Raw genomic sequence first — 14,460 nt, forward strand, 5'->3', positions numbered from 1 at the left:
CACTTGAGCCACAGCACCACTTCTGGCTTTTTTCTTTTTGCTTATGTGGTGCTAAGGAATTGAACCCAGGGCCTCATGCATGCAAAGCAAGTGCTCTACCACTGAGCCAACTTCCCAGCCCTTGTTCTAATTTTTATTGGATTGGTGATACAGCTCAGAGGAAGACTGCTTGCTTAGCATTTGAAAAGGTTTGAGTTAAATTCTAGCATCAGAAGCTGGGTGCTGGTGGCTCACGCCTGTAATCCTAGCTACTCAGGAGGCTGAAATCTGGGGATCACAGTTCAAAGTCAGCCCAGGCAGGAAAGTCTGTGAGACTCTTATCTCCAATAAACCACTAGAAAACCAGAAGTGGCGCTGTGGCTCAAGCGGTAGAGCGCTTGCCTTGAGCTGAAGAGCTGAGGGATAGCGCCCAAGCCCAGAGTTCAAGCCCCACGACCTACCAGAAAAGAAAAAAAAATTCTAGCATCAAAACAAAATACCAGGGCTGGGAATGTGGCTTAGTGGTAGAGTGCTTGCCTAGCATTCATGGAGCTTTGGGTTCGATTCCTCAGTACCACATAAATATAAAATCCAGAAGTGGCACTGTGGCTCATGTGGTAGAGTGCTAATGTTGAGCAAAAGAAGCTTGAGACAGTATGCAGGCTCTGAGTTCAAGCCCCAGGCACAGGACTGGCAAAAAACCCAAAAGTACCAGCTAGTGCTGATGGCTCACACCTGTAATTCTAGCTACCCAGGAGGCAGAGGTCTGAAAATTTTGGTTCTAAGCTAGTGAGGCAAAAGAATCCATAAGACTCTTATCTTCACTTAACACCAAAAAGCTGAAAGTGGAGCTTATGGCTCAAGTGGTAGAAGGTCTGTCATGAGCAGAAAAAACTAAGTGACAGTACCCAGTCACCCTAAGTTCAAGCCATAGTACTATTACAAAAAATAAAAACTAAATCCCAAACACAGTACACCAAAAATGAACAAACAAACAAAAAATCCAGCAACAGCTGGGGAACAAACAGACAAAAATCTAGCAATAGCTGGGTGCCGGTGGCTCATGCCTGGAATCCTAGCTACTCAGGAGGCTGAGATCTGAGCATCACGGTTCTAAACCAGCCCTGGCAGGAAAGTCTATGAAACTATTATCTCCAATAAACCACCAGTGGTGCTGTGGCTCAAGTGGTAGAGGGCTTGCCCTGAGCTAAAGAGCTGAGGGACAGTGCCCAGGCCTAGATTTCAAGCCCCATGACCAACAAATAAATAAAAATCCAGCAACAAAGGGCCAAAATAGCCAGATTTACTAACATCCTTCTCTATACATACTCTTTGAGTGGTTCTCTTGTGTAATGCTTAGATGTATAATTGCATGGTCAACAAACTTATGGTTTTGTAATTATGATACACAGGACACATATTGTATCAATTGATATTTGACAGCAATAAACTTCTTTTTTAGTATTGGGATTTAAACTAAAGGCCTTGAATTTGTTAGCCAGATGTTCTGATACTTGAACCACACTGCCAGCCTGTTTTTTGCTTTATGTGTGAGGGCCTGAGTTCAGTCCCAAAACAAAACACTAGCTGGAGCCAGTGGCTAACTTCTGTAAATTCTAGTTACTCAGGAGGCTGAGATCTAAAGATTGAAGCGAACCCAGGCAATTTTAAGATTGTTTCTCATGATTTTGCATGGAACTGGCCATGCAAATCCTACAACTCTCCTACATTTTTACCTGTGTCTTCCATATTGCTGAGATGACAGGTGAGCATCACCACACCCAGCTTATTGACTAAAGTAGGATCATGCTAATTTTTTGTCTGAGTTGGCCTTGAACTGCAAAACTTCCTGACCTCTGCCTTCTGGTAGCTGGAATTATAGGAATGAGTGACTACTATCAACAAACTTTGGTTATAGAACAGTTCTGGCTTTGGGAATATATTGAGGTGATACTTGAATCTGTCAAGGAATAAGTTGATACTAGATTGAGATTTTTAACTAGCTCTTTTTTGTTTTTTTCCAGTTTGTGTGGCTTGAACTCTGGGCCTGGCACTGCCCCTCAGCTCTTCAGCTCAATGCTAGTGCTCTACCACTTGAGCCACAGTACCACTTCTGGCTTTTTCTGCTTATGTGGTGCTGAGGAATCGAACCCAGGGCCTCATGCATGTAAGGCAAGCACTCTAGCACTGAGCCACCTTCCCAGCCCCTTAACTAGCTCTTTTGATATGTTTTATGAGCTAGGAAGCAATACTTTGCTCTGGTATTTTTCTAACTATATTTTTATAATTAAATGCTTTACAATTGAAACTGTGCTTTGGATTTGAGAAACGTCTATATACGTTCATATAGTTTCATACTTTTTGCCTCTGTTTTTGGAATATGTGAAAACAAGTTTATTTTTTAACAGGACTGTGGTTTCCTCGGATGTTAAATGTCAGCTCAAAAACGAGCCCCATTTAAAAGTGTTTTAAATTCAACACCTCCCCCTAGTGGCACAAAGAAGAAACATCAATTTCAAATGTCTGTACTGTAATTTTCTGTTTTTTTTTTTTTTGTTGTTGTTTTTTGTGGTATAGAGAATTTGAATCTATGGCCTTGTGCATGGACTTAAACATCACTGCTTGAGCCATGTCCCTATTATTTGTAGTTTGTTTCTGAGATAAAGTCTTGCCAACTTTGCTCTGGCTGGTCTTGAATTCAGAATCTTTCTGCTTAGGTCTTTTCAGTATATAGGATTATAATAGGTATTAACCCACACTGAGCTGCTGCAGTAAGAATTATTTTTGAGATATTCTTTTTTGTTTTTGTTTTATCAGTCGTGGGTCTGAACTCTGGGCACCGTCCCTCAGCTCTTCAGCTCAAGGCTAGTGCTCTACCACTTGAGCCATAGCACCACTTTTTCGGCTTTTTCTGCTTATGTGGTGCTGAGGAATCGAACCCAGGGCCTCATGCATGCAAGGCAAGCACTCTACCACTGAGCCACCTTCCCAGCCCCTGCAGTAAGAATTATATTGTGGTGTACATGTACACATGCCAACTCTCATTCTTTTTCACATTAATTATCTGGTAGTCTTTGGTATGATTAAAAAATAAATACTATGACAGAATGTTTAAAGTTAGCTTTATATAGGTTGTTAGCAAATGAATCTAATGTGTGAGTAATATATTTCAAACTCAGATTTATAGTGATACAATCATAAACTTGACCACTTGAATGTATGAAAATTTCAGGAGCTTTTATGGCAAGTACCCATTACAACCAACTAATACCATTAAAGTAACTAGTATCTTCCACCTACATCATGTTAGTGTTTGCTGTAGTTGCTTAAGTGTTGTATCATTGAAGACTAGCTGTTTTAATGAATTTTCTATCATACTACCATCCAACTTCATCAACAGATCCACCATTCTATATTTGATATTTAGTTTCTATTTCCTTTTGTTGGTTGTGGGACTTGAACTCAGGGTCTGGGCGCTGACCCTGAGCCTCTGTGTTTAAGGCACTCTACCACTTGAGCCATAGTGTCACTTTTTTTGAGTGTCACTGTTTTTGAGTGTCACTGTTTTTTGAGTGGTTCATTGGAGATAAGAGTCTCACGGGGACTTGGCTGCCTGGGCTGGCTTCGAACCCTGATCCTCAGATTTCAGCCTCCTGAATGGCAAAGAATACAGGCATGGGTCACTAGCACCTGGCTGTCTGTTTACTTTTGACACTAGCCATATTATTATTTCAGCAATTTGTTTCATTTACATTCTGTGTGACATATAGAGAATATTACACAGTATGCATGTTTGTCCAGGTTATCCTTTTTGAGATTTATCACAGCTAATAACTAGTTCTAGTTCACTAATTTTATTTTATAGTAAATATAAATGTTAATGTAACATAACTAATTTAACCATTACTAATTGGGATTTAAGTTATTTCCAGGTTCAAATTTTAAAATGTTTACATGAATATCCAATATTCTTGTTTATGTAGGTATGTGTTTAACATATGTACAATATTAAGAAATTAACTGATCTATAGATTTAGTGAAATTTTTATCAAAATGACATTCTTCATAGAACTAAACAAAAATAAAAAAAATCCAAAATTTTTATGAAATCAGAAAAAAAACCAGAGCAGTTAAAGCAACCCTGAGTAAGGAGAGTAAAATAAGGAGGCATTGTACTACTTGACATCTAGTGAGTGATGATTCACTATTTTTTTGTTTGTTTGTTCGTTTCTGTTGGTCGTGGGGCCTGAACTCTGGGCCTGGGCACTGTCCCTCAGCTCTAGGCTAGCACTACCACTTGAGCCACAGTGCCACTTCCAGCTTTTTCTGTTTATGTGGTGTTGAGGAAGTGAACCCAGGGCCTTATGCATGCAAGGCAAGCACACTACTTGACTTTAAAATATACATACAAAGAAGGAGTATGATAGTAACACCTGTGGCCATGCCTGTAATCCTAGCTACTCAGAAGGCTAAGTCCTAAAGAACTGAAGTTCAAATTCAGCCTGGGTACAGAAGTTTGAGGGACTCTCTCTCCAGTTAACCTGTCAAAATGAGACATGGCTCAAGTTCCATCTGTAAGCAGAAAGCCAAGGGAGAATGAGAGGCCCTGGGTTGAGGTCCCAGTACTGTCACACAAAAAGCCCAGGAACTGAAAAACAAAATAGCATGGTATTGACCCAGAGACAGACTTCACAGATCAATGGAACAGAATAGGAAAATCTGAAGTAAATCCAGGTATCTACAGCCAACTGATTTTTGACAAAAGCACTAAGTTCACATACTGGAGAAAGGATACTCTTTTCAATAACTAGTTCTGAGAGAAATGTACAACAAGCAGAAGATGAAATTAGACTTTTGTGTTTCCCCAGGTAGAAAAATCAACTCAAAAAGTTTAAAGCCTTAGAGGTTACCCCAAACCATGAAACTATTAGAGGAAAACAGGAGAAATGCTTTAGGACATAGTAATGGGCAATAATGTTTTTGGATAAGACCCCAAACACTGGAAACAAAAACAAAAACAGACAAATGGTACTACAGCAGTTTAGAAAGCTTTTATACAGCCAAAGAAATGTCTTTTTTTGGACATCTGCTTACTTCTTCAGTAATAGATTTAACTTCCTTTTTTTTTTTTGTTGGTCATGGGGCTTGAACTCTGGGCTGGGCGCTGTCCCTCAGCTCTTCAGCTCAAGGTGAGTGCTCTACTACTTGAGCCACAATGCCACTTCCGGTTTTCTGGTGGTTTATTGGAGATAGGAGTCTCATGGTCTTTCCTGCCTGGGCTTCCTTTGAACCATGATCCTCAAATCTCAGCCTCCTAAGTAGCTAGGATTACAGGCGTGAGCCACCAGCACCCGGCTTAACTTCCTTCTTAAAAACTTAAAACACTCATTTTTATATCACATCCATATATATATATTTTGGGTCCGGTCGTGGGCCTGAACTCTGGGCCTGGGCGCTGTCCCTCAGCTCTTCAGCTCAAGGCTAGTACTCTACCACTTCAGCCACAACTCCACTTCCGGCTTTTTTCATTTTGCTTATGTGGTACTGAGGAATCGAACCCAGGGCCTCAAGTATGCAAGGCAAGTGCTCTACCACTGAGCCACCTTCCCAGCCCCACATCCATATTTTTATATGATTAACAATTGAACTATTGAAGATTAAAAGGGCATAGGTTTGGATTGACTACTGAAGCTGTAATAATTGGTGCACACTATATACTCAGTGTCATAGGGTTCTGAGAATGATAGATTTTGAATTATTAATTTACTTTATTATTTTAGAGGTGATGTACAGAGGGCTTACTATCACATGAGTCAGATAATGAGTCATTTCCTTTCATACAGTGTCTTCTGTTCCCACATTTTCTCCAGTTCCTCCCTCTCATCGCCACTCACAAGTTATGTAGTTCACTTTTCATCAGTGTCCAGTGAGTTCCCTTGCTGAACTTTTTTTTTTACCCTTTTTCCCTTGAGTTCTGCAGTCCCCCAAACCCTTCCAAAGATGTACACTTGAACACACCACATATAAGGTAATGAAGACAGAATCATCAAAACTAAAACTAAAAATAAAAAAATAAAAAAATAAAAAAAATAAAAATAAAGGTCTCTTGTTTCCATATTTTAGAGTTCATTTCAGTATTATTTTATGTAAATATGAAGAGGCACTGGACTTAGGCATTGCACCTTTGTGTTTCTCTCTTAATAGTCTCCTCTTTGGTCTGAGAATGATAAATTATAAAAAAATCATCACTTCATTAAAATGAATAATAGTTTTTGTCACCACTTGTTAAAATGCTAACTTGTTATATTTAAATTTGTAAAGAAAAGCTTAAGAATAGTAAACATTTTGGACTAGAGTATGTAAGGATAATTATTCATAACTTTCTTTTGGAACAAATGATGTATTTCTGTCTATGTATCTATGTGTAATCCAACCTCTCTCTGAATAAATATATGTATTCTTTTATATAATTTATATCTACTATGCAAATTCAGGTGAGTTATACGTTGTAAAAACATAGACTAATCAAAAAGTAAAAACAAACAAAAATTATATGAAGTAAATTTTTTGAGCACCTCATAGCAGGTCGAGTGGAAAAAGCCCAGAGTTCAATACCCAATACTGGCACCAAACCAAACCAGCCCCCCAAACAAACAAAAAACTAATAGTGGTCACATGTATATAGGATAAATATATATACTTTTTTTTGGTCATGGAGCTTGAACTCTGGGCCTGGGCGCTGTCCCTCAAGCTCTTCAGCTCAAGGCAAGCTTGAGCTACAGCGCCACTTCCGGTTTTCTGGTGGTTTATTGGAGATAGGAGTCTCACGGACTTTCCTGCCTGGGCTGGCTTTGAACCGCGATCCTCAGATCTCAGCCTCCTGAGTAACTAGGATTACAAGCGTGAGCCACTGGTGCCCAGCTAGTTCTGTTAAATTTGATTCAGGAAAATTGGACTTTGTAGAAATAATATCCCTCAAAAGAAGCATACTGAAGCCTACTTCCAGGTCTGTGGAGTCTGTAAAAAAAAAAAGAAATCCTTCCAGCTGGGCACTGGGCTATTCCAGCTGGGTATTCAGGAAGCTGAGCTCTGAGGATTATAGTTTGAAGCCAGCCCAAGTGGATAAGTCTGAAACTTTATTTCCAATTAACCACCCCAAAACTGCAAGTGTCATTGTAGCTCAAGTGGTAGCGTGCTAGCCTCGGACAAAAAAAGAGTACCAGGACAGCACCCAGGCCCTCAGTTCAAGCTTCATGACCACGCTATGACTATCAACAAATTGTAGGTCAGATTTATGCTTTTCATATGATTTTTTTTTCTCTGTGAGAAGAGCTCTCTTTTCAACTAAAGTGGATTACTTTCTGTGAAACTTGTGAGAATTGTTTTTCTGAAAAGTTCCTGGTTTAGCCTTGGTTGATTGTATTTTATAGTTATTTTCTTTTTCTGCTACACTTAAAACATCTTGCTATTGAATATCAGTTATGTCCTGTTCTTGTTAATTAAGAAATCCCGATCCTCGCGGTTCAAAGCCAGCCCCGGCAGGAGAGACCGTGAGACTCTTTATCTCCAATAAACCACGAGAAAACCGGAAGTGGCGCTGTAGCTCAAGTGGTAGAGCGCTTGTCTTGAGCTGAAGAGCTGAGAGACAGCGCCCAGGCCCAGAGTTCAAGCCCCACGACCGACAAAAAAAAAAAAGAAATCCCGATCCTGTTAATTAAGCCACATCCTGTTGCAGATTGTGAACCTGTCCTTAGCCAATCCAAGCAGAAGGGCAGGGCCTGCTGAGTTAGGGATAAAAGAGGAGCAGCTTGCTTCCTCTGTGTGTGTTTGCAACGGGGATTTTGGCTGGTGGGTGTGCCAGGCACAAGTAAACATTGCTTGTGGAGTTCCTTTTGAATTGGTCAACTTACTGCTATACTACACCCCAACATCTCCAGGCATATCTAACATCTTGGATTTTTATTCTTCTCTTTTATGGGACCCATCAAATTAGTTGAATATTGAACTCTCTGGACTTATCCATAAATTACCTATCTTTCCTATTTTTTCAACATATATTTTTTCATGTTCTGTGGTATTTTTAAGGTTTTATTTTTAATTCTTTTGATCTTTTTTTCTATGTATCTTTTCCTGTTTTTAATTCCTGATTTTGTTTGTGTTGTTTGTTTGTTTTTCCCAGCTTGCTGGTTTTGTTTATATGTTTGAGGATATAATTGAGATACTATAAATTCACTATTTTGAAGTATACAATTCAGTAGTTTTTAGTATATTCAAAGTTGTACAACCACAGACTTTTATTTCCAAACATTTTTGTTATCCCAAGAAAACCTCTTACATCCATTTCCTATTCACATTGTTTAATTTATTTTGTGATTTATATTCTCATTATTTTGTGATATATATTCTCATGATCTAATTGGATAATTGAAATTTAGAAATTTTATGTTCATAAATTAAGTGGGTGTATAACTTAACAGTGACTGAATTAGTACTAGTGCATTGGGTATTTGAAGCAAAGAAACTTGTAATGTCAGATAGTAGTATTTGTAAATACTTTGTAAAAGTGATACTTTTCCAACTACAGTGTTTGATGAGAGAATTATATTTTGGAATCATTTTCCTAGATTCTGATACCTATGGTTGGCTAGGAATTCATGAAAGCACGTATAAAACATATATGTGTATGTCCATGAATAAAAATGTGCTGGTGGGGAAGAGCGATCTTGTATAGACTTGAAATGAGAGTGATTATTCTAGATTTAGTTATTGCAGAAAATATCTGTGATATGTATGTTAATTTTATGACTGACCTTCCAAGTTTTGACTTTATTTGGAAAAGGAGATAGTTTTAAATAGAAGAAAACTTTTAGTTATATTTCTTGCAACAATACAGCAAATTTGAACTTTTTGAATATTGAGAAGGAAATGAAACACAGCCATCTAGTGGATACAATTTTAAGAGCTATAAGCATATAATTTAAGTACCCTGATCTCACATAAATATCTCTCATGGGTCATTATTAGTAATTCAAGCTAATCATTCCACATTACACAGAGGGACTGTATCCATTGCATTACTAAATACGATGAAGTTTTAACGAGAGAGGAAAACATTATATGTGACAGTTGAATAATAGCTTTATGTAAATACCCATAGAGGTCAATTAAACTAACACAATATTCTGGTATGCCATTTATATCTTCAGTTTTAGTCATATGTAGAGCTTCTTTTCCCAAGTAAATTAACCTATTACAGTTGATCACAGATTTAATCATTGATGGCTATTAATAAATTTTATTGATGCAAAAATAAATTGTGTTTCAGGAACAAGATTGTGCTGTACAAACTATGCAGAAGAAAGTAGAACAATTAGAAGCAGAACATACAGATTGCTCTGACCTTTTACAGCGACAAACAAGTGAACTTGAGTTTAGCACTCAGTGGGAAGAATGTCTTAGAAAAGAATTTGAGGTAGTTTTATTTTATTTTTAGCATACATATATTTATCATGTAGTGACTTAAGCCTAGAGAAAATTTTACACTGCAGTTATTGTTGGGAGGCTTTTAAATTGTATATTTGGCTTTTTTGGTATTTGAACAAAGCATTTTACATTTTGTGCCTGATTTAAACAACATTTTTTTGGGGGGGATGGGCAGGAAGTATATTTGAGAATGAATTCAGGACCTCATACGTGCTAGGCTGGATGCTCTATTGTTGAGCTATACCTCCAGCCAGTCTTTTTGAACTAGTTATTTTTGAGATACAGTCTTGCTTTCTGCCCCGGCTATGATCTGCTTATTTTAGGTTTCTCAGCAGAGCTGGGATGATAGGTGTTCACCACTGTGCCCAGCTCTCAGTTGTAAAGAGGTCTTTCAAATGTTTTTCCCCGGGCTGACCTTCTGTCTTGGCTGCATGTGCACTTCTCAATGTCAGCTGCTTAGGCAGCTGGGATTACAGGCATGAGCCACTAGTGCCTGGTTAAAAATTTCACCTTTTTTTTTTTTTCAGGTCCTGGGGCTTAAACTCTGGCCTGGGTGCTATTCCTGAGCTTTTTTTTTGCTTAAGGCTAACACTCTACCACACTTCTGGCTTTTTCTGTGATTAACTGGAGATACGAATTTCAAAGACTTTTGTGGACTGGCTTTGAATCATGGTCCTCAGATCTCAGCCTCCTGAGTAGCCCGAATTACAGGCGTGAGCCACTAGCACCGAATAGAAATTTCACTTTTAACGATTAATTCTCATACAATATGTGGGAAGCTTGAGAGTAATTGTTTATATTTTAAGGTTGAGGAAGCAACACAGTAAAAGTTTTGGTATACTCAGGGGTTAAATGATAAAATTAAATTCTATTTTTATAGTGTAAATCATTTATATTAGCAGGGTTTGTAGAAAGATTTTAGATAAGACTTTAGATAAGAAAAGAACATTAGTCTACAAAGAAAAATATGACTTTATGAATGGTGATGCTAACTAATTTTGAGAGATCTAATTGGTATATATTTTTGTCTTTTTTTAAAACTTCTTTTACTTTCTGGGGAATGAAGTATTTCAATAGGTAAAGAAAGTTTTCTCCTAAATTTAATATTCTTACTAGGTAAGTAAACATAAGGAATATGTAATAACAGATACTAGAGATATATTTGTTAAATTCACTGCAATTATTTAATATTGTTATGAGGTTTTTCCTCTGTGTGTGTGTGTGTGTCCTGGGACTTGAAATGAGGGCCTGGGTGCTGTCCCCAAGCTGTTTTGCCCAAGGCTAGTGCTCTATCATTAGACAGTTAAGTAACACCTCCACTTGCAGCTTTTTATTTCTCTTTTGTACTTATTTTTTAGATCCCATAGTACTTTTATTTTAAAGGAATACATGGTCTGGTTTCGAAAGAAAGGGAGTTTGGGATCTCAACCTTACATAATCTTGCATATCTAATCACATATTTTTCACAATATTGGGATAGATATAACTTGGCTAAATAAAGAATTTTATTTTAAAATCCATCTGTCTTGTAACTTGAAGAAGGCCTTGCCTTAGTGGTTTTATGGTCTGCTATTGCTGATGAGAGGCCTAATACTGTACTTACTGTGTTCTTCATTCATCTCCAGATTTCCTGGTCCTTTTTTTTTAATTAAATTTTAATTATAGAAAATGTTAAGTACATATAAAGTACTATAATGGATTTAGTAGTATTCATATGGGTTTCAACTGCTATGTGTGTACAGTGTGGTATCATTTCTACTCTGACTCACTTATCTTTGTCCCACCTAATATAGAAAAACTCCCCAGATATTATATAATTTTAACTGTGAATATTTAAAAAATAATGTATTTATTTAGAAGCCATATTAGTTTCACAGGCAAGTATAATCAAAAGTGCAGGCATTATTCAAATTATAATTTTTTATAAATGGCATAAATATGTGTATGCTTATAGTGTGAAACTAAATCTCATTTAGGTCTATACCTATACATTGTAATTGATGTGTAGGATTTGTTGGTTAATTGAGTTGAGTAGAGGAGACTGTGAAAGACGTTTAAGAAATGGCATTCTCATTAACAGAACTGGTGAAGAATATAGGTAGAGTATGTTTGAAAGGAGTCAGGTTTTAGATACTTCAAATTTGACATGCCTACTGGACATCCAGTTGGAAAAGTGGTCATGTATTATATGCATGTAAATATATCCACATTTGCATATATAAGCATATGTAAATCCATATATATGTACATACCTTTACACATATATAAATACATACACTACTCATACACATGAATATTGTGTTTAAGGAAACAATATTATAATATTTCCTTTGAAAAGTTTGAGATACGTCTTTTTACTTTCTTTTTGTAAAGAGTGATCTACATATTTCTGGTTTGGTTGTTGAAAAATAGGAAAAGAAAATGGAGCCTGGTTATTATACTGTTTTATTTATTTATTTATTTGATTATTTATTTATTTTTGTGCTAGTACTAAAGCTTGAACTGATGGTCTTATCTTTTTCACTCAGGGCTGTTGCTCTACTGCTTGAGGCTCAGCTTCAGTTTTGTCTTTTTGGTGCTTAGTTGGAGATAAAAGTCTCATAAACTTTTCTGCCCAGGCTGGCTTTGAAACTTTATCCTCAGACCTGAGCTTCCTGGGTAGCTAGGATGACAAGCAAGTGTGAGCCACTGGCACCCAGATGATTCATGCACTTTACTGTAGTTTTGGATCTCCTTTCCCATGATCTTTGCTGTGCATTTCTATGTCCAGCCTCCTCTGGTTTTGGATTTATTTTCTAGATAATAATCCAGTTTGTGTTAGTTTTGGAGGGATAGTTATTTGGCTACTTATGAGAATAGTTATCTGTAAGTTTGACTTACAATATTTTTTTTTTCTTTTTGCTTACGTGGTGCTGAGGAATTGAACCCAGGGCCTCATGCATGCAAGGCAAGCGCTCTACCATTGAGCCACCTTCCCAGCCCTGACTTATAATATTGACAGCTGAAAATTATTGAGATTTATTTTGCATATTGTCAACTTGACTATTCAGAATGTACAACTCACGGACTTTTAGTATAGTCAGAGCATTGTACAACCTCATCACCATCAAGTTTAGAAAGTTTTCCCTGTTCCAGTAAAATATCTCATATTATTCAACATCATTGTCTTGTCCTATTACTATACCCCCGGATCAGTAAGCATGATGAATTGTTTTCCTAACAGACTTGTGTATTCTGATTTTTTCATTTAGCATAACAATTACTTGGTTCATTCATGCTGTAGTATCACAATACCATTTTTTGTTATGGCTGAATAATAAATTATTATAAGTAATTATTTTAAGTAGTTCTAATATTTTTTTGGGTCAGTCATGGGTGCTGAACTCTGGGCCTGGGCGCTGTCCCTCAGCTCTTCAGCTCAAGGCTAGCGTTCTACCACTTGACCCATGGCACCACTTCTGCTTATGTAGTGCTGAGGAATCGAACCCAGGACTTCATTCATGTGAGGCAAGTATTCTACCACTGAGCCAACTTCCCAGCCTAGTAGTTTATTTTTATTTGTTGGCTTTTCTTGGTTATTTAGTAAACACTTTTCATAGTATAATATCTTTGTTTTTGGAGCTCAAAGCTTAAAAAGATAGTCCAGATAGTCTCTTTTTATTCTCGTTTAAGGAAGTGGGCGGATGTAATTTTCTAGTTTATCTATAATTCTTTATATTTATTTATATTTAAATATTTGCCTTATGCATATATGAATATATTTTGTGTTAATCTGTTTGAACATATGGTGACACATTGGTGAAGAAGTTAACTTTCTAAAACATATTTTATTCTAGTTTTGCATTCAGTTTTGGAGGCATAAAAGTAATTCTAGTGATTTAAGTAATTGCAAGTGGCATTTAAAAGGAATTGCATGCTGGGAGAGAGCAAGGGAAAAGAGTGACAGTGTCCAAAAAAAAAAAAATTGTACTCATTACCTGACTTATGTAACTGTAACCTCTCTGTATATCACCATTATTATAACAATTGAAAATAATCACATGAAAATAATGTAAAGGAAAATTGTTAAAATGTTTAATAGGACACCTTTTTAAATTTTTGTTGGTCATGGGACTTGAACTCTGGGCCTGGGCACTGTCCCTCAGCTCTTTAGCTCAAGCCTGGCGCTCTACCACTTGAGCCACAGCACCACTTCTGGCTTTTTCTGTTTATGTGGAGCTGAGGAATGGAACCCAGGGTCTCATGAATGCGAGGCAAGCACTCTACCACTGAGCTACCTTCCCAGCCTAGTAGGACACATTTTAAATAATATCTAACTGAAGCAACTAATAGAATGGATTTTTAGCCTAATAAATGGCTTAAATTTTAATGAAGCTTTTTAAAAAATAATTTTATTTTACAGAAGGTGATTATTTGCCTTGGCCAAATAAATCTTCATATGTATATTTAATTTAAAAATCTGATAAGCTATATACCATTGTGTGGCTTAGTCATAGTAACATGGATCAATGGTTTCTTAGATTAAAAAAAAAGAAACAAACTCCCAGTCCAATTTTATATATGTGGTGCTGGATACTACAGAATCAAGGGAAAAGTGAACTAGGAAAAGAAATATCTATGTTTTTTATAAACCTCTTTACAACTAGTGGAGTTTATTATCATGGGAAATAAGCTTAACTCAATAAGAAAAGAGAAAAGAGAAGATGCAAACCTAATTCTGAAAGAACTGAGAAGGCTCTTGAAGATTATGGTGGGAAAAGACAGTCTTTGCAAATCAATTCTAAATTGCTCTGTCAGTCATAGCTATATTACAGTAACATAAAGAAGAGCAGAAGGTACTTTTTTCAGTTATTTTATTAGCACACATTAGTTGTACAAAACAGGGTTTCATGACATTTCCATACATGTATATAGTGTATCCCTATTGAATTTACCCCATCAGGGTTTCTATCCTCTCCCCCTTTCAAAACAATTTCAACACATTTCATTATTCTGTTT

At 36.8% G+C, this 14,460-nt stretch overlaps 1 protein-coding gene across 1 annotated transcript in view; it reads left to right on the forward strand.

Moving 5' to 3' along the window:
- The window catches only part of Ccdc171 (coiled-coil domain containing 171), a 310,385-nt gene that overhangs the window by 47,705 nt on the left and 248,220 nt on the right, over positions 1-14,460 (forward strand). Inside the window, exon 7 of the mRNA XM_013020745.1 lies at positions 9,305-9,451. Within this exon, the coding sequence (XP_012876199.1) occupies positions 9,305-9,451 (147 nt within the window). The remainder of the gene's footprint in view (positions 1-9,304; positions 9,452-14,460) is intronic.

Source organism: Dipodomys ordii, unplaced genomic scaffold (genome assembly GCF_000151885.1).
Source record: "Dipodomys ordii isolate 6190 unplaced genomic scaffold, Dord_2.0 Scaffold53, whole genome shotgun sequence".
Lineage (NCBI taxonomy): Eukaryota > Metazoa > Chordata > Mammalia > Rodentia > Heteromyidae > Dipodomys > Dipodomys ordii.